At 43.4% G+C, this 23018-nt stretch overlaps 1 protein-coding gene across 8 annotated transcripts in view; it reads right to left on the bottom strand.

Moving 5' to 3' along the window:
- PPP1R13B (protein phosphatase 1 regulatory subunit 13B) overlaps nt 1-23018 on the bottom strand; it is a 76365-nt gene that overhangs the window by 16673 nt on the left and 36674 nt on the right. For 7 of the 8 annotated variants that reach the window (XM_044933251.2, XM_044933247.2, XM_044933250.2 and 4 more), the window contains exons 3-6: nt 19400-19519; nt 14937-15013; nt 3420-3521; nt 1066-1240 (exon numbers count right to left, since the gene is read on the bottom strand). In XM_044933251.2, the coding sequence (XP_044789186.2) occupies nt 1066-1240; nt 3420-3521; nt 14937-15013; nt 19400-19519 (474 nt within the window). Of the gene's footprint in view, nt 1-1065; nt 1241-3419; nt 3522-14936; nt 15014-19399; nt 19520-21553; nt 21720-23018 lie in introns of those variants that run through there. The other variant, XM_044933248.2, reaches the window with a different exon arrangement.

Below are 23018 nucleotides of genomic sequence, written 5' to 3'. Positions count from 1 at the left end.
AAAAAACATAATTAGTGGACTTGTTTTTTCATGGTATTTTGCTTTTTTTGGGGTGACATTTCTTCATTTCTATACCTTTAACTTAACTCTGGCATTATCCTTGGGGAGAAAACCATAAGGTGCATAATCCAAAACGTATTTCAACAAACACGTGACCACTCAGAAGACAGTCATTTGCACTAATTATTTAATGTTTTAATTTTGAAGAAATTACTTATTTCATTGGCTGTGCTGGGTCTTAACTGTGGCATCTGGGATCCAGTTCCCTGACTAGGGCTTGAACCCAGGCTGCCTGCATTGGGAGGCAGGTCTCAGCCACTGGACCACCAGGGAAGTGCCTGAATGTTTTTAAATTAGGGCAACTGTCCCAAAGCTACCTTGGTCAAGCCACTTAGGAAGCTCAATGCACCAAAGATACCACTCTGTGAGGGCAGGACCACCCAAATCTATCTTGCTTATTACTGTAACATAAAGCAGGTACTGGGCTTCCCTGGTAGCTCAGATAGTAAAGAATTTGCCTATAATGAAGGAGACTGAGGTTGAGTTCCTGGGTTGGGAAGATCCCCTGGAGAAGGGAATTGCTACCCCCTCCAGTATTCTCGCCTGGAGAATCCCACGGAGTCGCAAAGAGTCCGACACGACTGAGCGACTAACACTACTACCACCGAAGCGGGCACTAACTGCACAGTAAAGTGACGATCCACACACACACACACTGAGCATCTGTGTGCTTCAGCTCAACACACAGATAGAACTGAGGCTGCTCGGTTAAAACAGAACCTCCCTCAGGAGCTGAGTCTTAAGAGGACCCGAGTCTTAATCCAATGGGTGGCTACAAGCGAGGTAACAGGAGGGTCTCCCTAATACCCTGCTAAGGCTGCAGAAGGTCTTCTAAGACCTCCTAGTCTCACCACGCATCCTGGCAGCTGCAGATGGCAGAGCAAAGCTCCAGCGCTTCCCTACAGCGAGCTCTGGCATCAGCTTATGACTGAGGTGCCTGGAAGCCAGCCTGTCTCACTTGGTCTACGCCTAGGGAGCGTGGGCGCCCTGGGCCGCGGCACGTACACAGATTGCCATTCATGATTTTGCTGTAGTCTACTTGTCCTCTCATGGCACGGATCTTCTTCAGCTTATTTTCCTGGGCTTCAACTCGTTCTTTCAATTTCTGAAGCTTTTCATTTTCAGAAATAGACTGCTGCTGACGGCGCTCCTGTTGCTTTAGAAAATGTAAACGCTGTTCCTATCGAGAGAGGAGAATAGCTAGCTTTGAAAATTGAAATGCACAGTCACTTCTGAACACTAAAAACAGTTTAAGCGGAACCCACAGGATCTCCTGTCTTCATGAATATTAGAGAAATGCTGGACACCCCCTCACTGCCATCCTGTGTGTGAAGCCCAGCAGCCCAAGCTTCCTGCTGTTGGTACCAGGTTTCCCGCGCCTACAAAGCAGCTTCCATGGGTCCCTTGCTTAACCTCCTAAAGGAAATGAGCACTGACCAGCAGATTTTATACTGAAAAGAGAGAAGGTGATTAGTAAGGAGATGAACCTCTAATGTGCTAAGTGGCAGGGACACTGGAGGAAGTGCTTGTTTTCTTTAGGACTAGTTTCTTCAAAAGGAATCAAACATTTTATCATCAAACAAGAACAGGACAGCCCTACAGTAAAAGCACATGTAACACTCTTCAGTAGTTTTTTCACCCCACTCATGTGAAGGCACACCTACAGGGTAACAGCACCACTGTGGTCCTACCCGTATGCATGAATATACCTAGGGAGAGGTCTACATGTGACTGCAGGCATGACATGCAATAAGGAAGGGGATATGAGCTTAAACATGGAATAACCCGCATCAACTTGAGTTACACTGCTGAAAATACCAAAGATTCCTTTCAATAGCAGTACCCCTGAATCAATATTTGGAGAGAAAAAGAAAAGCAGAATTAGAAAAGCTTATGATGACATAATACCATGTACATTTCATCTTAGAAACATTATTAATGGAATGAATATATCTTCCAATTTACATAGCTTTTAATTGTTCTTTATCCTTGTATTATTAAAAAATCCAATAAACTTTGCAAGACTACTTTTAAAAACAAGTCCAACTTAAACTGTTATTAACATGAATATGGACAGAGTCACATGGTCATTCAATAAATGAAAATAAGTTGAACTGGACATTTGGTTACTAAGCTCTCTCTACAGAGAAAGCAGTAAGAACCTGGGCAGTGATGTCTGCGTGTTCTCTGTGTAGTAGTGTCAGGACAGTTAAGATCATTACGTCAGGAATCATGCTCAGTAGGCATGGGAGATAGTTCTGATGTTTCAGTCCAAGACTAAACCATTATTCAGAACAGTTGTGAAACCAAGCCATGAATGTGGGGCCATCCCGGGTACAAAAGCCCTACTGTGTCCCCATTTCTGGTTTATAGGAAGAGGGCTTCAGACTCCTACACCTTCCCTGAGTCCAAAAGGCAGACTCACACAGTCACTAACCAGGGCAGCGAGGGGATGCAGAGACAAAGCAGGAGCTGTCGGGAAACAGGGTCCTGGCCCCTCCGCCTGCCTCCCTGCTCCCCCGGGGACACACTGCACAACCTATCCTGAGCTCCCCTGCAGAAATTCAGGCCTCACCGGGTGCAGGCTGGTAACTCCAGGCTGAGCACAAGACTCCTGGACACCAGCCTGTTATCTCACCACCAACCTATCAGAACACAATTACACACTGCAGTCTTCACCCCAAATTTTGCCTATTAAAAAAAATACATTCCTGAGAACCATCAATGAGTTTGGATTTTTTGAGTATGAGCCAACTGTTCTCCTTGCCCGGCCCTGCAATAAAGCTTTCTCTTTTCCAAACTCCAACATTTCCATTTTGGTTTCTTTGGCTTCATTATGGGTGGGCAAGTTTCAAATCCTGTGACAGAGTTTCAGTGACAAATTGAGTCCTCAGGGTATACAGTGAGTGCCTAACATGCCCCAAACACAGTTCTTGCAGGGCAGGGTACGGGGAAGCCGCTGTCTTCGGGGCCCATGACCAGTGTCTTATCGTGGATCACTGGCTTCCTCTAGAAGACTAATGCCAACCACGCCAGCTGAGAATACACCCAGAGGAGAAAGAAGGGGACGATGGACAGCATCTTTTCTTTCCAAATTTTATCTACAGTTGGGTTAAGTTCAACCGCTTCCTGTCCTGGGGGTCTGAGTGTGCAAGCCAAGGGTCAGATGCTCTTGCCCGATACTTCCCCAATGTCAAGAAGCCACAGCGTGCCCTTCTTATCACAGAAGCGATCATGAAGAGGGACACTGTTTACCACTGTGGGAGCACAGTTCTACTCACACGGATCAGCCATGGAATCTAAACTAACGCTGAAGAACACTCTTGCTGACCGTTCCCCACTGCCGCTTAGTAACGTACCTTGGCGACCAGCATCTGCTGCTGGTTTTCAATCTGCTGTTGCTGCCGAGCTGCCATATCTTGGAGTTCTGAGAGGGTAAGTTCAACACGTGGATTCCCAACCTATAGAGAACAAAACACGCTTAGACTGGAATGGATGCTTGTCTGCGTCATCATTCTTCTCTAATGTCAGAATGCATACACATCAAGATTTTTAAATAGGTTCCCTAGAAGTTAGAGGAACATAAGTTAGTTTATTATCTCCTAAGAAACTTTGCTCATTGTTGACTGCTTCTATTAAATTTATTTGAGTAAATGGGGATGTCAAATGTTTAAGAGTACACAAACTAAAAAATAAACGTGCAGCTGACACCTAAGGGCAAATGGCATTTCACTGCCACCTGGTCTCGAGAAGCTGAAATGCATCAAAGATTCTGAAATATAAATATCTCATTAAAAACACCATCGGTATGACCTACACCAAAGACTGACCCACGATCGACAGAGCATTATCCACATCCGCAGGAGTGGCAACTGATGGAATCTGAAAGCATGTCCCCATCCTGTTAATGACAGGATGCATTTTTTTGTGCCCATCATGAACCTTCAGTTCAGTTGAGTTCAGTCGCTCAGTCATGTCCGACTCTTTGCGACCCCATGAATCGCAGCACACCAGGCCTCCCTGTCCATCACCAACTCCCGGAGTTCACTCAAACTCACGTCCATCGAGTCGGTGATGCCATCCAGCCATCTCATCCTCTGTCATCCCCTTCTCCTCCTGCCCCCAATCCCTCGCAGTATCAGAGTCTTTTCCAATGAGTCAACTCTTCGCATGAGGTGGCCAAAGTACTGGAGTTTCAGCTTTAGCATCATTCCTTCCAAAGAAATCCCAGGGCTGATCTCCTTCAGAATGGACTGGGTGGATCTCCTTGCAGTCCAAGGGACTCTCAAGAGTCTTCTCCAACACCACAGTTCAAAAGCATCAATTCTTCGGCACTCAGCTTTCTTCACAGTCCAACTCTCACATCCATACATGATCACTGGAAAAATCATAGCCTTGATTAGATGGACCTTTATTGGCAAAGTAATGTCTCTGCTTTTGAATATGCTATCTAACTTGGTCATAACTTTTCCCTCCAAGGAGTAAGCGTCTTTTAATTTCATGGCTGCAATCACCATCTGCAGTGATTTTGGAGCCCAGAAAAATAAAGTCAGCCACTGTTTCCACTGTTTCCCCATCTATTTGCCATGAAGTAATGGGACCAGATGCCATGATCTTCGTTTTCTGAATGTTGAGCTTTAAGCCAACTTTTTCACTCTCCTCTTTCACTTTTATCGAGGCTTTTTTTAGTTCCTCTTCGCTTTCTGCCATAAGGGTGGTGTCATCTGCATATCTGAGGTTATTGATATTCTCCCAGCAATCTTGATTCCAGCTTGTGTTTCTTCCAGTCCAGCGTTTCTCATGATGTACTCTGCATATAAGTTAAATAAGCAGGGTGATAATATACAGCCTTGACATACTCCTGTCCCTATTTGGAACCAGTCTGTTGTTCCATGTCCAGTTCTAACTGTTGCTTCCTGACCTGCATACAGATTTCTCAAAAGGCAGGTCAGGTGGTCTGGTATTCCCATCTCTTTCAGAATTTTCCACAGTTTATTGTGATCCACACAGTCAAAGGCTTTGGCATAGTCAATAAAAGCAGAAATAGATGCTTTTCTGGAACTCTCCTGCTTTTTCGATGATCCAGCGGATGTTGGCAATTTGATCTCTGGTTCCTCTCCTTTTCTAAAACCAGCTTGAACATCTGGAAGTTCACGGTTCACGTATTGCTGAAGCCTGGAGAATTTTGAGCATTACTTTACTAGCGTGTGAGATGAGTGCAACTGTGTGGTAGTTTGAGCATTCTTTGGCATTGCCTTTCTTTCAGAATGGAATGAAAACTGACCTTTTCCAGTCTGGTGGACACTGCTGAGTTTTCCAAATGTGCTGGCATATTGAGTGCAGCACTTTCACAGCATCATCTTCCAGGATTTGAAATAGCTCAACTGGAATTCTATCACTTCCACTAGCTTTGTTCGTAGTGATGCTTTCTAAGGCCCACTTGACTACACATTCCAGGATGTCTGGCTCTAGGTGAGTGATCACACCATTGCGATTATCTTGGTCAAGAAGTACAGTTCTTCTGTCATGAACCTTGCTCTAAAGTAATTACTTTCCACTTATGAACTCATTTAAGCCTTATAATGACACTCTCAGGCAGAGATCATTACAGCTCCATTCAAAAAGCAGAGAGAAGTTCAAATAATATGCCCCAGGTCAGTTGCATGGACAGAGAAGGATGCAGAGGTTTGTTCCTGACCATCTCCTACAGCACCCCCTTCTGGACTGGACGTGTGACATGCACTGCATCACACAATCTTCACAACAGACCTGTGCAGGCAAATGAGCCCACACTGCAGAGGAATCCCGGGGGAAAGGCAGAGGGATATGGCTAAGGACACAGAGCTGGCAGAGGGCCAGAGCTCCAATTCCAGCCACGCCTGTCTTCCTCCGGCCTTCTCCAGCCCGTGGGTCACGCCACGCAGGTGCACAGCCCCTCCTTGGAGCTCCACGGTCCATCTCTGGGCTTCTCTGTACTCTAGGCCTCTTGTAACTTTTCACAAGGGTACCAAGCCCTGTTCCTCCGACTTCTGTCCTCCCCAATTCATATGGTAGTAAGCCCATTCTGGACTGTTAGAAAGTGGAATCAGGATTTAATTAACTGGAGCCCCCATTCTGTTTATCTAAAGTCCTGATAAAGCAATGTGGAGCAAGTTCCTTTTCTAAACCAGGTGCTGTAAACCGTCAAGTTAAAGAAACTTCATTTGAGATTTGTTCATTCTACAAAAATGCCCCACCTGTCACAATGCACTCAAATTTCTGCTTTAATATTAAGAAAGTGTTCTAATTTCCATCTACTGAGATTTTTGCAATCACCACCACAAGGAATTTTTAAGTTACTTATTTATTTTTGGCTGCGCTCGGTCTTTGCCCCTGCGCATGCTTTCTCTGGTTCCGGCGAGCAGGGGCCACCGTTAATCACAACGCGTGGGTTCTCGTTGCAGTGCCTTCTCTTGGTGCAGAGCACAGGCTCTCGGCGCGTGGGCTTTTGTAGTTGCGGCTTGCGAGTTTAGTTTGTCCCATGGCATGTGGAAGCTTCCCGAACCAGGGACTGAACCCATGTCCCCTGCACTGGCAGGTGGATTCTTAATCAGGGAAGTTCAACAAAAGGTATTTTTGAAACTTTCAGAAACATATTTTCAACTAGAGAAAAATGAAGTTCCTGTAACAAATCTTTCAATTTACATTAATTTCATAATTTTACAACTTGAAAAACCCCCAAAACGTAGCTCTTTGGTCTCCCCTCCCCACCAAGGGCTTAAAATAACAATGAAAAGAAGACGGAGGAGAAACTGAACGGTTGCGTATTCTGGTATTTACACTTGTGAACAAGACAGAGCTCTTTGTATGTGTTATGTTATGTGTATCTCTAATTATAAAACTAAGATATATTCTATTGACATAAGTAATTCAGATATTATATCTTAGGTATATACTAATATATATTGTACTTTAATAGAAATTTTCCCTGGTGGCTCAGATGGTAAAGCGTCTGCCTACAATGTGGGAGACCTAGGTTCAATTCCTGGGTCAGAAAGATCCTCTGGAGAAGGAAATGGCAACCTACTCCAGTTCTCTTGCCTGGAATATCCCATGGACAGAGGAGCGTGGTAGGCTACAGTCCATGAGGTCGCAAAGAGTTGGACACGACTGAGCCACTTCACTTTCAAAACATCTATATGTCACATGGGCTAGCCCAACACAAAGCTCTTAATCTGAAGTTGAATAGAAATTTTATTGATATAGATATTACAAACATAAAACTGTATAAATCTGTGTTCAGCTCAGTGAATTATTTCAAAGTGAACACACCTGTGTAACTTAATTTTATTTTAAATGGGTTATAAAAACACAAGCCACCATAAACTTGTAAGTCAACAGATAGGCAACATTTTATACTTTAGTACATATTCCCTAATTTGTTCAATGTGAAAATTTAGCAGCAAGCATCTTTTCAGGGTTTTTTTTTTAAAGAAAACAAAAACCTCTGATGCAAATTCGATCCTTTTACGACAGGCCTAACAGCATGTATTCTCTCCATGTAAACTAAACCCCAGAGGAATAATTTTAAATTCTCCATATGAACTCAATTTATTCAGACAAACCTATGACCTAATTCCTCACTTATTTCTTTTCATTGTATCTAATAAGAAGAAATCAAATCCTGCTCCCTTGGGCACTTGGAGGTCCCTCATTATGGTAGTTATCTGATGAGATCAACTCCAGGTTACAGAGAGGACAAGTCACTTCCACGACCAGTAAAATGAGTGGGAAAGTTCTCTCGGGACAGCTCGGCAGGCCCATGGAAAGGACTCAGCTCCCCAGCCTTGACAGGGTGGAGGGGTCAGGAGAACTGAAGTTATTTTTTTGTTTGAGCACTATACATGTTTGAAATCATGGTAAGTCATTTACCCTTGATATGCCAGATATAATCCCAGACACTGTAAGTAATAAAAAAGTAAAATGCAGTTGGTCCCTGTTTCCAATGAGCGAGCCTCTCTTCTGCTGAATGAGGTAAGAATCCATCAAGTTCAACCATGAGGAATGGAACCTGAGCTCAGTTCTCTATTCTGATATTCTCACTGTGAAATAAAACGAGCATTCTCCCAGCGCAGTGGTGAGGACTTGCGCGTCATCGTGCACTCCTGTGAAAGGTGCACTGTGCGGACGGCACCATCTTGGAAAGCCTGCGAGCAGCTCAGAAAAGCAGGACCACAGCTGGCTGCCCTGGTCCACCCGAGACCTGCAGGTCTGAGAACACAAAGCGCCTCTTAAAGCCTCCCACCCCAAAGTGCTACGAGTCCAAATGAGAAGCCGAGCCCTCCTTACATTACTGCTCCTGACTTTACAGAAATTCCGCGTAAAAACATTATCTCATGGGCTTGAAAACAGATCCTCCAGCCCAGTCAAGCTCTGGATGACTATGATCCTGGCCAACACCTTGATTACAGTGTCGCAAGAGACCCTGAATCCAAGTCACCCAGCCAAGCCCTGACTTCCTGACCCCTAGAAACTACGTAGATACTATAATGTGCTGTTTAAATATATATATATATAAAATTTCATAACACTGTTAATAAAAATTCCATGATTTTCTAATTTTTATGTTCCTAAATTTAAGATCAGCAACTTTTAAAAATTGATAAGCATATATTCTAACCCATTTCTTTTTGTTTTTTTTTTTGTTTGTTTGTTTGTTTTCTTTCTAACCCATTTCTGACACAAAACTTCAAAAACATACATAATGGCAGTAAGTTAACAAAATGAAATGACAGGCTAGTACACAGTGAAATTTTTCACATTTACTTTAACTGAGGCCTAATTTACAGACCATAAGCACACCATCTGAAGTATGCTGCTGCATTAGGTGACCACTGCACATCACAGTTTAACCACCACCCCAGTCAACACAATGCCACCATCATCCCAGAAAGCTCCCCTCTGAGCTTCCCAGTCAATTCTATCCCACCCGTGGGGATGCGGGTGGTTGCGCCACGATCACCAAGCCCTGTGTGCTCGAGAAGTTCACTAGACAGGGTCACTTCCTTGAGTTTGGCTTCTTTCCTTCACCACAACGTTTTAGAAATTCATCCATGCCGTTCCTTTCTGCTGTCAAGCAGTACTCACTTGTATAAGCAGTTTTATTTTCCCACTCATTGCTGATGAGCATTCAGGTCGTTTCCACTCCTTAGCTATGAGGAATAAAGCCATCTTGAACATTCATGCACCAGTATTTATGTGGACAAATGTTCTGGCTTCTCTTGGGTAACTGATGTCAAGAAGTGAAGCTGGGGACTGAGCGCTGTGTGGTTAAGTGCTCGTTTCACTCACACAAACTGATAAACTGCTCTCCAGCGTGAAGCATCATCCTACACTCTCCCAGTGACACACAAGAGTTCCAGCTTCACCTCATCCTCACTGACATCATCCTACACTCTCCCAGCGACATACAAGAGTTCCAGCTTCACCTCATCCTCGCTGACATTTGGCGTTGTCAGGGTTTATATTTTAACTATCCTCTTTTTAAAATAAAATGTTAACCTCTTGGTGAAGAAAGAATCTCATATAATGGTATTTTATCTTGATAAGAATGAAAAAGGTAAGCATAAAAATGTTATTAAGCTATCAACCCCAAATGCACTATAATCAGATTTTCAGTAAATAAGCTAGCTTAATTTGCTAAAAGTTAGACGTAAAGGGGGACTTATTGGCTAATGTCTCATTTGTACTAATTATGTTGAATCACAACTAAGAAAGCCAACAAAGTAAAGTATGCTTGACAAACAGGCTATCAGAACTAGATTTTTTAGATATTAACTACAACCCACTTGATAATTATGGTTAAAAGCTTTAGATCACAAGTCAGTTGACAACATGGCTTTAGTCAAATGTGTTTTCATCTCCTCAAGTAATTTGTTTTATACATAATTTTGAAATTGGTGCTGCAATAATTCATTTATTAAAAACATATAATAAGGTTTCTCAACACAAACCATTGTAGACAATTATGCAATACACTTGTCTTCCATCTTAAGCCTCTAATTATGTTTTTATACATATTTAGCCTTTCAAATATTAGTAAAAAGACTTAGCTTTATCTCCCATTTATTGTACTGTGAAAACATTCCGCCAACATGTGCTAAATGTATTTTTCCAATACGTGCCCCAAACTATCAAAGACTGCAAATTTGTCTGTGAAAACAAAAGGATTCATCACCGCACACAGTATCTGTTCAGTTAATGACTCCTCACTACCACAGTTCCTAGAAAATGACGCCATTTTCCAGACAACTCTCTGTGGTGTCATGACTCATCCAAAACACACGAGTGAGCGCTGTGCTGGTGTTCAGTCGCCAGTGGTGCCGACTTTGCAGAGTAAGAAGTGACCGTGACGCTAGTTTCACGCAAACGTTGGTGTGAACGACGCGCGTCCCGTGTGGCTCCGCGGGAGGACCCTCGGGAGCCGGGCAGCTTTCCCCAGACGCCGCGCCCCCGCGCGCCGCCCCTTCCTTCGTGGCTCCTGTGCTGCGTCCTCTGGCCGGGGGACCCCACAGCCATGACGACGGCCATGTGCTGAGTCCTGTGAGTCCTCCAAGCAAACTGCTGACACCAAGGATAGTCCCGGGACCCCCGGATACAGGCACATGCATTAAGGATAAATCAGTTTGCCTTTACACCATAAAGTCAAACCAGATCTTCAAAATTCTATTGGACAAGTGAGCTCCGAATGCTTATGGCACTGTGTACATATAACCTGGACGTTCCCAGACGGGCAGAGCAACAGTGTCACACGAAGGTCTTCAGGCCCACCTCACACTTAGTGAATGAAAAGTTCTGCCAGTGGGGCCGGGGCCTTTGTTTCTTAGACAGCTGACTTTGTGACCTGCACTGTGGGGACAGCAGTTGCCTCAGCAGCTGCTGGCAGGCATGGGGCACGCAGGCTCAGGTGCTGTTATTCTAGGTCCAGGGTACACAGCAAAAACAGTTTTGGAGAAGGCTATTTTTAACAACTTATTAACTTTAAAAAATGCACATAAAAGTGCTTTGTAGACAATAAAGTGCTTCACAAAGGTAACATATTATTAGGCTTAAAAGGCAGATGTGGTGCCATAAACACCGTAACCTCTTAGCTGTCATGCTTCCAGCACAAGAGTCCCGCCTCCTCACCAGCTCCCAACCTTCCTAATTATAAGCTCGCATGTAGGCTGCAAACACAGCTTTAATTTTGGTTTCAGGTTTCAGTTTTGTTGATCTTTACATGTAAACATCACCTCCATGTTTACAACAAACAACCTCATCCTGGAAAGATCAAGGACCCATTGCGTCGAAACTCACCATACTGTTACTGGTCTCCTTTCCTCCTGAGTCCCTTCTGTTTATCATATACACACACACACAGTCCCCGCCTATTTGATATACTTATTTCTCTTCCCCTGAAGTTCAGGCCACAAGAAATCTTAGAACACAAAGGGATCTTCAAGATTCTGTTGGACAGCTAAGTTCTGAATGCTTTGGACAGTGGGTACATGCATCCTGGAGGTTCCCAAACCTGGCAGGGCAACAGTATTATATGAGTCTTCCAGGCCTGGCCCAGCCTTACTGAATCAGAAGTTCTGCCTGTGGGGCCTGGGCCTTTATTCCTTCAGACTTTCTGAAGCACATATGCCTGCCAGAACCCCACAGAGGTTTCAGACTCAGTGCACCAGCAAGTCAGAAGGCAGGAATAGGAAAAGGATTTGTGGAATGATCTTTAGCAACTGGAGGGTAAGGAAGGAGAATCCTTAATCCTGACAGGAGGAACAGTTCTCCCTGAGTGGCACTCAAAAGGAGAAAACAATCCAGTACACCACCTGGCCCTACAGTGGTTAGTATTTGAAAAATCTGAAACACCATTAAATGCTTTTCAACTTTATAACTAGTGTATAAAAAAGTACTCAGTTCAGTTGCTCAGTCATGTCCAACTCTTTGAGACCCCATGAACTGCAGCACACCAGGCGTCCCTGTCCATCACCAACTCCCGGAGTCCACCCAAACCCACGTCCATTGAGTCAGTGATGCCATCCAGCCATCTCATCCTCTGTCATCCCCTTCTCCTCCTGCCCTCAATCTTTCCCAACATCAGGGTCTTTTCAAATGAGTCAGCCCTTCACATCAGGTGGCCAAAGTACTGGAGTTTCAGCTTCAACATCAGTCCTTCCAATGAACACCCAGGACTGATCTCCTTTAGGATGGACTGGTTGGTTTCCAAGGGACTCTCAAGAGTCTTCTCCAACACCACAGTTCAAAAGCCTCAATTCTTCGGCACTCAGCTTTCTTCACAGTCCAACTCTCACATCCATACATGATCACTGGAAAAACCACAGCCTTGACTAGACGGACCTTTGTTGGCAAAGTAATGTCTCTGCTTTTCAATATGCTATCTAGCTTGGTCATAACTTTCCTTCCAAGGAGTAAGCGTCTTTTAATTTCATGGCTGCAATCACCATCTGCAGTGATTTTGGAGCCCAGAAAAATAAAGTCAGCCACTGTTTCCACTGTTTCCCCATCTATTTGCCATGAAGTGATGGGACCGGATGCTATGATCTTAGTTTTCTGAATGTTGAGCTTTAAGCCAACTTTTTCACTCTCCTCTTTCACTTTCATCAAGAGGCTCTTTAGTTCTTCACTTTCTGCCATAAGGGCGGTGTCGTCTGCATATCTGAGGTTATTGATATTTCTCCCGGCAATCTTGATTTCAGCTTGTGCTTCATCCAGTCCAGTGTTTCTCATGATGTACTCTGTGTATAAGTTAAATAAGCAGGATGACAATATACAGCCTTGACGTACTCCTTTTCCTATTTGGAACCAGTCTGTTGTTCCATGTCCAGGTCTAACTGTTGCTTCCTGACCTGCGTACAGGTTTCTCAAGAGGCAGGTCAGGTGGTCTGGTATGCCCATCTCTTTCAGAATTTTCCACAGTTTATTGTGAGCCACACAGTCAAAGATTTTGGTATAAACAAAGTATAAAAGTCTTTAATTATGCTCAGATAAAAGCATACAGATATTATCAGCACTGACAACACAGAAGCACAGCTGAAGAAGCTGGAAGGGAGGAGGGAGATGGAGAAAGGGGAGGGGTGCTGAGAGCCTCGTCTTACGAGAAGGGAGGTCCAGAGACATGGTTTCAAGGTGACTGTACAAATAAACAGAGATATATCATTTAAAGTCACAATGGTAATCGATAAAAGAAAGACAATTGAAAGCCAGTAACATGAAGCTGGAAAGTAGAGGGGCAAAGTGCCTTGCTCAAATTCAGCTAGTTAGAAAGTCCTGAAGCCAGTGTCTGAAGATGGGCCCTCTGTACTCCAGGCCTGTGTCTCTCACCCACGTGTGACCATGCCAAGCACTGTGCTAGGCAGTAACCTGCTAAAGCTACACATCCAGTGAGGGCAGAGCCAGAAAAAGAAATATTCTTCAGCCTTAAAACTATTTGGAAAAGTTACTATGAAAATTTCCAGAAAAGACCATGATGAAAATTTCTCTCATTCTTCATTCTCCTCTCATTCATCGTCATTCATTCATTTCTGCTCTTTCAACACAAATTTCTTAAAAAGAATCCATCTGCTTGGACAAACTTCTTCCCCTATAACCGATGTTAGGCCTTTTCTCCAACTCTACATCAGATGACAAAGGAAGTCCTCTCTCCTGGAGACACCTATGATGACTTCAACCCATCAGCCATCTTGTCTTTTAAAACCTGACGGAGGATCAAGACATCAACACTGAACACACAAAGCGAGTCTGCACGCCTGTCTCTCAGTCCAGAGACGAGCCCATCTGCCTCCGGGGGATGGAGGCCTGCGGCTGCGGTTCCAGGACCTGCCGTGGCAGCAGCACGTAGAGGACATTGGAGGGCACTGCTCTGCTGGAGACCACCCAGTGCATGGGCACAGTGTGGATGATGAGACCAAGACCGCTCAGGCTGCTGTGTCACACCTTCATAGAAATGAGTGAAATACTCGACAAAGATGACAACTTCCACTGTGAAAATACACAGGGAAACCCAAGGCAATGGGGCTGAGGGGCCACAGCGGGGCGCTCTCTCACACACAGCTCTAGACACCAGTGCAGATCCCAGTCTAACAGGAAGAGGAGTACCGTGTGTCCCCAGAGGAAGAAACACCACTCAAGGCCACCCCACCGGCAGAAGGAAGAACCACCTCCTCCTTGCCTGGCAACAATGCAGCTAAGGAAACGTCACCAAACTTCAAACTCCCAGTTTCCTCCAAAAGACTTTTTCTTGATGACAGCCCCTCCCAACCTCCCCTTCTCCTCTATAAAAGTGTTCCTTTTTGTTTTAGAGGACTTGCATTTGGCTGCCCATAGCTGCATGTCCTGAATTACAGTTTTTTGCTGTTCCCAAATAAACTTGTTTTGCTGGTAAATAATTGGTAGTTTTACTGTTTTAGGATAGTACTACTCAAAAAATAATTCTTTAAAAATAAATTATACAGCTTCTCTGGTGGTCCAGTGGTTATGAATCTGCCTTGCAATGCAGAGGACACTGTTTCCATCCCTGGTCCAAGAAGAGTCCACAAGCCGTGCAGCAGCTAAGCCCGTGAGCCACAACTCTTGAGCCCCAGTTCTAGAGTCCATGTGCCCCAACTACTGGCGCCCGCGTGCCCCAGAGCCCACGCTCTGCAACGAGAAAAGCCACCTCCATGAGAAGCCTCCACACCGGAATGAGAGCAGCCCCCGACGACTGCAGCTAGAGAGAGCCTGCACACGGAAATGGAGATTTAGCACAGTCGAAATAAATATTAACAATTAAATTATAACCAAAATTCATTAGTACCTATAAAAAGCAAACTTGTTCAATAAAATTCACTATTACTTACCCCATTTTCAGTGCGTTTTTCTCCAGGTACACTTGTTACATTTCTCTGAGTTCTTTGCTCCTGGGTCTGACGGCCACCTAGAGAAATGAGAGTCCCAAACTTACTAAAAGACATCCTGCTGTGCTGCTGCTAAGTCGCTTCAGTCGTGTCCGACTCAGTGCGACCCCATAGGCGGCGGCCCACCAGGCTCCCCCGTCCCTGGGATTCTCCAGGCAAGAACACTGGAGTGGGTTGCCGTTTCCTTCTCCAATGCATGAAAGTGAAAAGTGAAAGTGAACTCGCTCAGTCGTGTCTGACTCTTAGCGACCCCATGGACTGCAGCCTATCAGGCTCGTCCGTCCATGGGATTTTCCAGGCAAGAGTACTGGAGTGCATTGCCATTGCCTTCTCCGATATCCTAGAGAAACAGTATTTTATAATTTCTTCACTTATTCAAATATTTATTGAGCACAAGTATAAAATACCAGGCTGGACAGCTCAAAAATTAGTACACTTGAAAAAATGTTTTATAATCAACATAAAGTTGTTTAAATGAATTTTTTTTCTATATTCTATTTCAGAATCTTGAAACTGATTTATCAAAAAGTTTCTAACACTTAAAAATGGTCAAGATGGTAAATTTCATGTTATTTGTATTTTATATATATTATCTATTTTTATTAAAAATTAAAGCCTTTATTCTTTTAGGAGAGACTAAAATAATGACCTATATGGGAAAATAATCTAAAAAAAGAATGGATATAGGTATATATATATAGCTAATTCACCTTACTGTAAATCTGAAACTACCATAGCATTGTAAATCAACTATATTTTGATAAAAATTTTAAAAGAGACAAAAATAGAACTTATAATATCCAATAATTTAAAAACTGATGCACAAACTGATCTTCACTACTAGGGTTAAAACTGAGATGGGATACTATCTTCTGAATTCTCCTTTGTTCTATAAAAATATATATATGTATTTTTTAATTGTTAAGGGTTTCAAATTTAAACTGGCAAAATTCTCCTGCCATTATTTTTTTAAACAAAGTGTGCTGCAGTTTTGTGCCAGGTGAGTCTACAGTCACAAATGGCTGTGTTGCGTTGGATGCCTGCTCCTCCTCCGCTCGTCTCTCACCTGATGCTGTTTTGAGAATTATCACACCCCAGAGCCTGCTTTATTACTAAGAAAACATAACTTCAAAGGGTCATTAACCTGATGTTAAAATAAAGAGAAAAGAATAACATGTTTTCTTCTATTTCTTTCCTGCTACTTTGAAAATTTTGAAGAAACATTATATTATGGAAAATACTGCCTCACCTTAAGCCATACATTCCCAGAGAGTGCTATCACCCCCAAGGAAGCAAAGACTGGCTCTTGGGAGATTAAAAAATCTTACTCTTTTTATGTATAAAGCCAAGCTACTGAGTACATAAGCAGACACAGAGCACATCTGATGGGGAAGCAGGGCAAGTAAGAATCCAATACCCAATGCAGGGCCCTTAGGGAGGCCATGAGTGAAGAACGAGGGTAAATGAACGGGAACGACGGAGCATGCAACCAAACACAGTCACATGACTCGCGACAGGCGCTTCATAACAGTTGTTCTCTGTTAGCAGAAATTACATATACACACATTCTGGAGTATGGTATCTACCAGTTTACAGGATAAATTAAACTCTTTACTGAAAGTAATAGTACTTTTACAAAATAAGGTGCTCGGGTTAATTTAATATTCTATAATTGCTGCTTCTTCCAAACAATAAAGAATCAAATTAGAATACTATAAAACACAGAGAAATTATACCAAGGGTCGCTTAATCTTTGATGGTGAAGAAGAAACGTGATGATTTTGCACTCCAAACTCAGAAAACAGTACGAGCTGCCATTTAGTGAGCGCCGCACCAGGACACCTCATTAACTGCCACCACAACCCTGCGATCCACACACATCAGGAAACGGAGGCACAGGGATGTGAAGTCAGGTGCCCAGGGCCCACACTGAGCAAGCAGCAGGACGAGTGTTGAACCCAGGCGGCTCCACTCCAAACTCCATTCCATCAGCTCTGCATTCTAGCTAACGCTCTGCGTGACCCGCGTCGCGTTCCTTTACACACCAGGCTCCTGTCCCCCAAGTGTGAAGGTGACGGGAGGTGACGGGAGTCCTCCGCGCTCCCCTCTAGCTTCCACAGAGAGAATTCCGTCCGACTCCTTGAAGTGCGGGATGTCCTCCACTTCTGCCAATGCTGTTATTAAACATTCTAGCTTTGCTGACGTGACAGGTGAAATACAGTATCCCGCTGTGCTCCCTGCACTGCTTTCTTTAGGAGTTTATGGATGGACGTCTTTCCATATATTCCCAGGCCATATGTATTTCCTCTTTGCTATGAACTGCATGTTTGTATATTTTGCCCATTAGAAAAAAAAAAAAAAAACTGGTTTTAAAAAACCTCACAAATATGGACTTCCCTGGCAGTCCAGTGGTTAAGATTCCTTGCTTCCAAAGCAGAGGACCTAGGATCGATCCCTGGTTGGGGAACTAAGATCCCACATGCTCCATGGCATGGCCAAAAACAAAATAAACAAAAAGAAACAAACAGGGATAATCTGCAATAAAATAATCTTCTTTTGACAAAAAGATGTCCTTCCAATTTTTTTTAATATCAGAAGTAATCCACAATCACTGTTAAACAGCAAGTTAAGGGATTTTTTCTTAACTGTACAGTGTATATGCTTTTCAAAAAAAAAAAGATTCCCTTATTTAAATTTTAATTAAAAAATGAGTAATTTATGGGAGACTGGTATTGGTATATGCACACTCCTGTATATAAAATAGATTAACTAATAAGAACCTACTGTATAGCATAGGGTACTCTACTCAATGCTCTGTAACAGCCTATATGAGAAAAGAATCTTCAAAACGTGGATGTATGTATATGCACAACCGCCTCGCTCTGCTGAACACCTGAAACTTAACACAACACTGTAATTCAACGATACTCCAATAAAAAGTTTTCAAAACAAGTAGTGTGTTCCCACTGTTCAAAATTCAAAAGGAACAAGAAGGTATACTTGACCAGTTTTCCCTCTCTCCTTCCCCAGAGGCTAGCCATGTGACCAGGGTCTTACTGATGGTTCCAAAGATACTACACACACACACCAGCCAACGCAGAACACGCCACTACTCTTTCATCTGTTACACAGAAGGCAGCACTTGTGTACACTGTGCTTACTCAGGGGACGAGTGTAGGAGGTGGTTCAGGACAAGGCGCGGCGCAGACGCGCTCTCGTTTCTTCAGCCAACACCCCTGGAGGCGCTGACGGCTGCCCCTCCCAGCAGCGCCCCGTGAGTAACTCTGTGGATGTGTCATTTGTATGTGTGCAGACACAGCCATAGGACAATTCTCAAAAGCGAGGCTGCTGGGTAAAAGGCTTTATGCTTTTGTAAATGTAATAGATATTGCTAAATTGCCTTCTACAGAAGCTGCCGACAGTGTGGAAGACTGCCTGTTTCTCAGCGTCCGCCAACACTTAGTAAACGTTCTAATCTTTGCCATGTGACAGGTGAAATGCAGTATCTCAGTGTTTGCCCTGCGTGTCTTTTTTAGGAGGACAGCTGGACATCTGGCCATGTGTATTTCCTTTGCTATGAACTACATGTCTGCATATTTTGCACATTTTATTTTACTGGCTTTTTTATCATTTTATATAAAGGTAACTAACCCTTTGCAATATGAGCTATAAATGCTATTTCCGAGTTAATAATTTGTCTTTTGACTTTGCTTTAGGGTGGTTACTGCCATGCAGGCTTTTGTTGTTGTTGTTTTTTAAATAACTGTCTTTTCTATTATGGTTTAGCATCACACTTAAGTCTTGTATATATACATACACACACACAAGACTATATGTATATAATATATATATAATAATAATATATATAATATATATATATATTATATTTGTTTTGTCGTTGTACCACAAGGCTTGCAGGGTCTCAGTTCCCTGACCAGGGCCTGAACCTGGGCCACAGCAGTAAAAGACTGGAATCCTAACCACTAGGCCACTAGGGAACTCCCCACTTAGGTGGAGTTCTAATTTTTTTTTTCTTTCTCTCTCTTCAAATACACATATATGTATTTCTCAGAATTTTTATGATGCTTTCATGGTTTCATTTATTCTTAAAATCCAGAGATTTCAACCATGTGATATTTATCAAAAACAGTCCCTTCTGGCAGCAGATCCATGCCCGTGTTTCATGCATTATGTGACTGGCTCAGGATCCTGAGGAGGCAAGGGCTGGGAGCCTGAAAGTGTGAAGCACCATAAACGGCACTAACAGGGGTGAAACCTCACGAGACACCAACTCTCCCTCTCACCACCCGTGAGTGAACAGGGGAATAATTTAACATTTATTCCTATTTTCCTTAAATTAACTTTCATGGCAAAAATTAGCAAATGGGGGGAAAGCACTTATCTACCTTGTTCACTGCTCTCTGTTGGGGAATCTTCATGTCGAAGGAAAAATTTCACTTCTTCCCTTCGTGGCCCCCACTTCTGAAGATGTTCATACATCATATAATCAAAGGGTATGGGACGCTCTAGGAAAAAACAAACAAAAAAATTCTTACTTTTCCCAGAGACAAACAAAATGAATCCTATTAAAAGTAAAAAATGAATAAAAATAAACTTAAATAAACGTACACACATATATATTAGAATTCAAGGATATAACACGCACTAAATTTTAACTTTAATGAAATAAAAGCAAGACTATAAACACAAAGAAGTAATCATAAAAGCAATTTTGCAACATTAAATAGGGAACATTGGGGAAAATGTCCTTTATTATATTTATCATGAAGCAGTGTACCTCCCACTCTTTCAAAGGAACACATTAACAAACTGCCCAAATTTTATTATTCACTAAAATGTTACAGGTGGCAATCAGATGTACAAAGGCTTGACGCACACTTCTGGCAACGCAGCTAGCCCACACCGACACTTGCACCAGGACGTTCACAGCAGCCAAACAGTGGAAACAAGCAGACCTCCACTAACTGCTGAAAGGATAAAGGAAACGCTGCGTATCATACAACGGGTAATTTCAGCCAAACGGAGGAATGAGGTATTGATGAGTGCTACAACATGGATGAATCTTAAGCAAGCTAAGTGAAAGAAAGCCAGATCAGAGTCACAGACTCTATGATCCGATCTATATGAGGTACCTAGAAGAGTCAAACACAGAGCCAGACAGTAACAGAGCGGTCGCCAGGGGCTGGGGTGGGGGAAACGGGAGGCAGAGAGTTCAGAGACGCTGAGAACGCCCTAACACCCACGAAGCTGCACCCAAATGGGGGTTTTTATGCTATGCGAATTTTATCTCAACTTAAAGGGAAAGAAAGGAAACCTTGAAATGTTCCCACTGCTGCTTGTGCTTCAAAGTGAGGACGGACACTGGCAGGTCCCGAGGCTGGGAGAAAACGGCCTGCCCTGGGAGGAGCGGGACACAACTGAACTGCGCTTCTCCTCTCAACGCAGGAGCATGGCTGGGTGAGAGAACCCTGCCCAGATCAAGTTAGGAGAAAGAGCCACGCGCGTGGCAGCCTCGTCACACACAGGATGTGATTTAATTTTCGGCCTGAGAGAAGGGCCAGACTTCCAAAAGGAAGAAAACCCCACCATTCACAGAAACACAACGCACACTGTGCTGCTGCCGCTTCATCTTGCTACATGTGTAGGCAAGCTTTGTCTTATTCAACAAACCTCAAGGGCAAGGACGTAAATCGTCTCATCTTGGTTAATTCAACTCAGAACTGAGTATCTGTACAGCAAGAAGCAAGCACAAATTGAACACTAAAGAAGTATTCAATATTACCATTCCATATTTTGTGTTTTTTTTTAATTTAATTGAAGGATAATTGCTTTACAGAATTTTGTTGTTCTCTGTCAAACCATAACATGATTTACTTTTTGAAAGTAACAATTTTTGTGTTATAAAAATTTTTTTTAACAACATGTATATTCTAATGCTATAGCTGTGGAATTTAAGACTAATCATGCCCATCAGTTTAACATAAAATTTTATCTTAGGCCATATTTTTATTAGTATTGCTTTGGCTTACAAATTTGTTTCACATGAATTAAAATCAACTTATAACCTTCACTTGGGCTTCCCTTGTGGCTCAGCTGGTAAAGAATCCGCCTGCAATGCAGGAGACCTGGGTTGGAGACCTGGGTTTGATCCCTGGGTTGGGAAGATACCCTGGGGAAAGGAAAGGCTACCCACTCCAGTAGTCCGGCCTGGAGAATTCCATGGACTGTATAATCCATGGGGTCCCAAAGACTCGGACACGACTGAGTGACTTTCACATAATCTTCACTTAAATCTGAGCGTTAACTTCACCAAGTCTGAGAATAACTTTATAAATATTAAATCTAATTTTTCCTTAAGCCAGTTATTTAAAAAAATTTGTTTCCCTTTATAAATAAAAAAATGTTTAAGAAAAGATTAACTTTAAGAAAAGCAAACTAAGCTTCAGTAGCTTTTTAAAATAAAAGTTAACTAAAATGTTATTTCTGTTTTAAAGTGAAAACAAAACTACCCTGCACATATCATGTAATCAATACTATACCTCATCAACACTGTGTACTGGAGAAATCCATAAGACAACTTTCAGGCATTCTCGGAAAAGGCAACAAAAAACACCAAGTAGGAGACTTCACAAGAAGAAAAACTGAAGGTCCTGCCTGCCCGCCTGATTCGCATTAAGCTGACGCCCGGTGTGAGGAAAGGAGAAGACGAGAGCAGGGTAATAAGCAGGCCAAATGAACAGGCTGTTATGGGCTGGGCTGTGTCCCCTCACACAGAAACCCACATGCCGAAGTCCTGAACCTAGTCCTCCATAAGAACAGGACCTTATTTGGAGACAGGATCTTTAAGGAGGTAAAAAGTAAAAATGAGGTCATTAGAGCAGGCCCTAATCCAATGTGCCTGGTGTCCCTTTAAGAAGAGATTAGGACACACACACACAGAGGGAGGGCCACATGAGGACACAGGGAGGAGGCATGGCCATCTACACGCCACAAAGAGAGGCCTCAGGAGAGACCAGCCCTGCTGACACCTAGAAGTCAGACCGCTAGCCTCCAGAACTGCGAAAAGATAGGTGAATTTCTGTTACTCAAGCCGCCCAACTTGTGGCACTTTGTTACGGTTGCCTGAGCAGACCAATACACAGATCCACACGGAAATACTCTCCTCTCAACAGGGGACTGACAGGACTTCCCTGGTGCTCCAGTGGTTAAGAACTGCCTTGCAATGCAGGAGACTCGAGTTCAATCCCTGGTGGGAGAACTAAGATCCCAAGTGTGGTGGAACAACTAGGCCCTTGGGCCACAACTACTGAGCCTGCGCACTCTGTGCCACAGTGACGATCCCGCATGCTGCAAGTGAGACCCGACATGGCCAAATAAATATTAAAATTTTAAAAAAGCATTGACGATTATATTGGAGTATTCTATTTATGAACACTGATGACATGAGTATACCGTGAGTAACAGATGTGGTAATTTTATGCAAAGGGTTCTCCAAAATCTGAAAATCACTTGAATCGCTCCTCCAGGGTAAAAAGACTGAGAAAGGCCGTGCTTGCTCCCTTCCTCTGAACCTCATCCGCCACCCTCTTGCCAAGACTTTGCTCTGCAGCTCCAATTTACTCAATGATGTGTTTACTCAGGGCCTGCTATGAGCACCAGGCTGGGCACTGCACGTATGACGGTAAACAAGTCCCCGCCTTCAGCAGTTTTAGTCCAATGAGAGAGGAAGAGATGAAAGCCACTGTCCTGTTTTGATAAACACAATGACAGTACTGAAGCAAAGAGGAGAGACCTGTAACACCCTCCAAGATTCAAGGAGAGTGAAGGTTGGGGGCCAGGTGCCGGGGACTGCTCTAGACAACGGGAGCAGCAGGCTGTGACCGTCTGTTCTGCGGACAGGCAGGCCTCATTCTCGATGAGGTAAAACCCCGGGCCGTGGAGATGGCCGTGGAGCCAGGGACAGCACCAACTCAAGACTCACGTAAGAGACGAGCATCCTCCAGC

The sequence above is a fragment of the Bubalus bubalis genome, chromosome 20, assembly GCF_019923935.1.
Source record: "Bubalus bubalis isolate 160015118507 breed Murrah chromosome 20, NDDB_SH_1, whole genome shotgun sequence".
NCBI lineage: Eukaryota > Metazoa > Chordata > Mammalia > Artiodactyla > Bovidae > Bubalus > Bubalus bubalis.
Note: the sequence above shows the minus strand (reverse complement) of the source record. Positions and strands in the feature narration are given on the sequence as shown.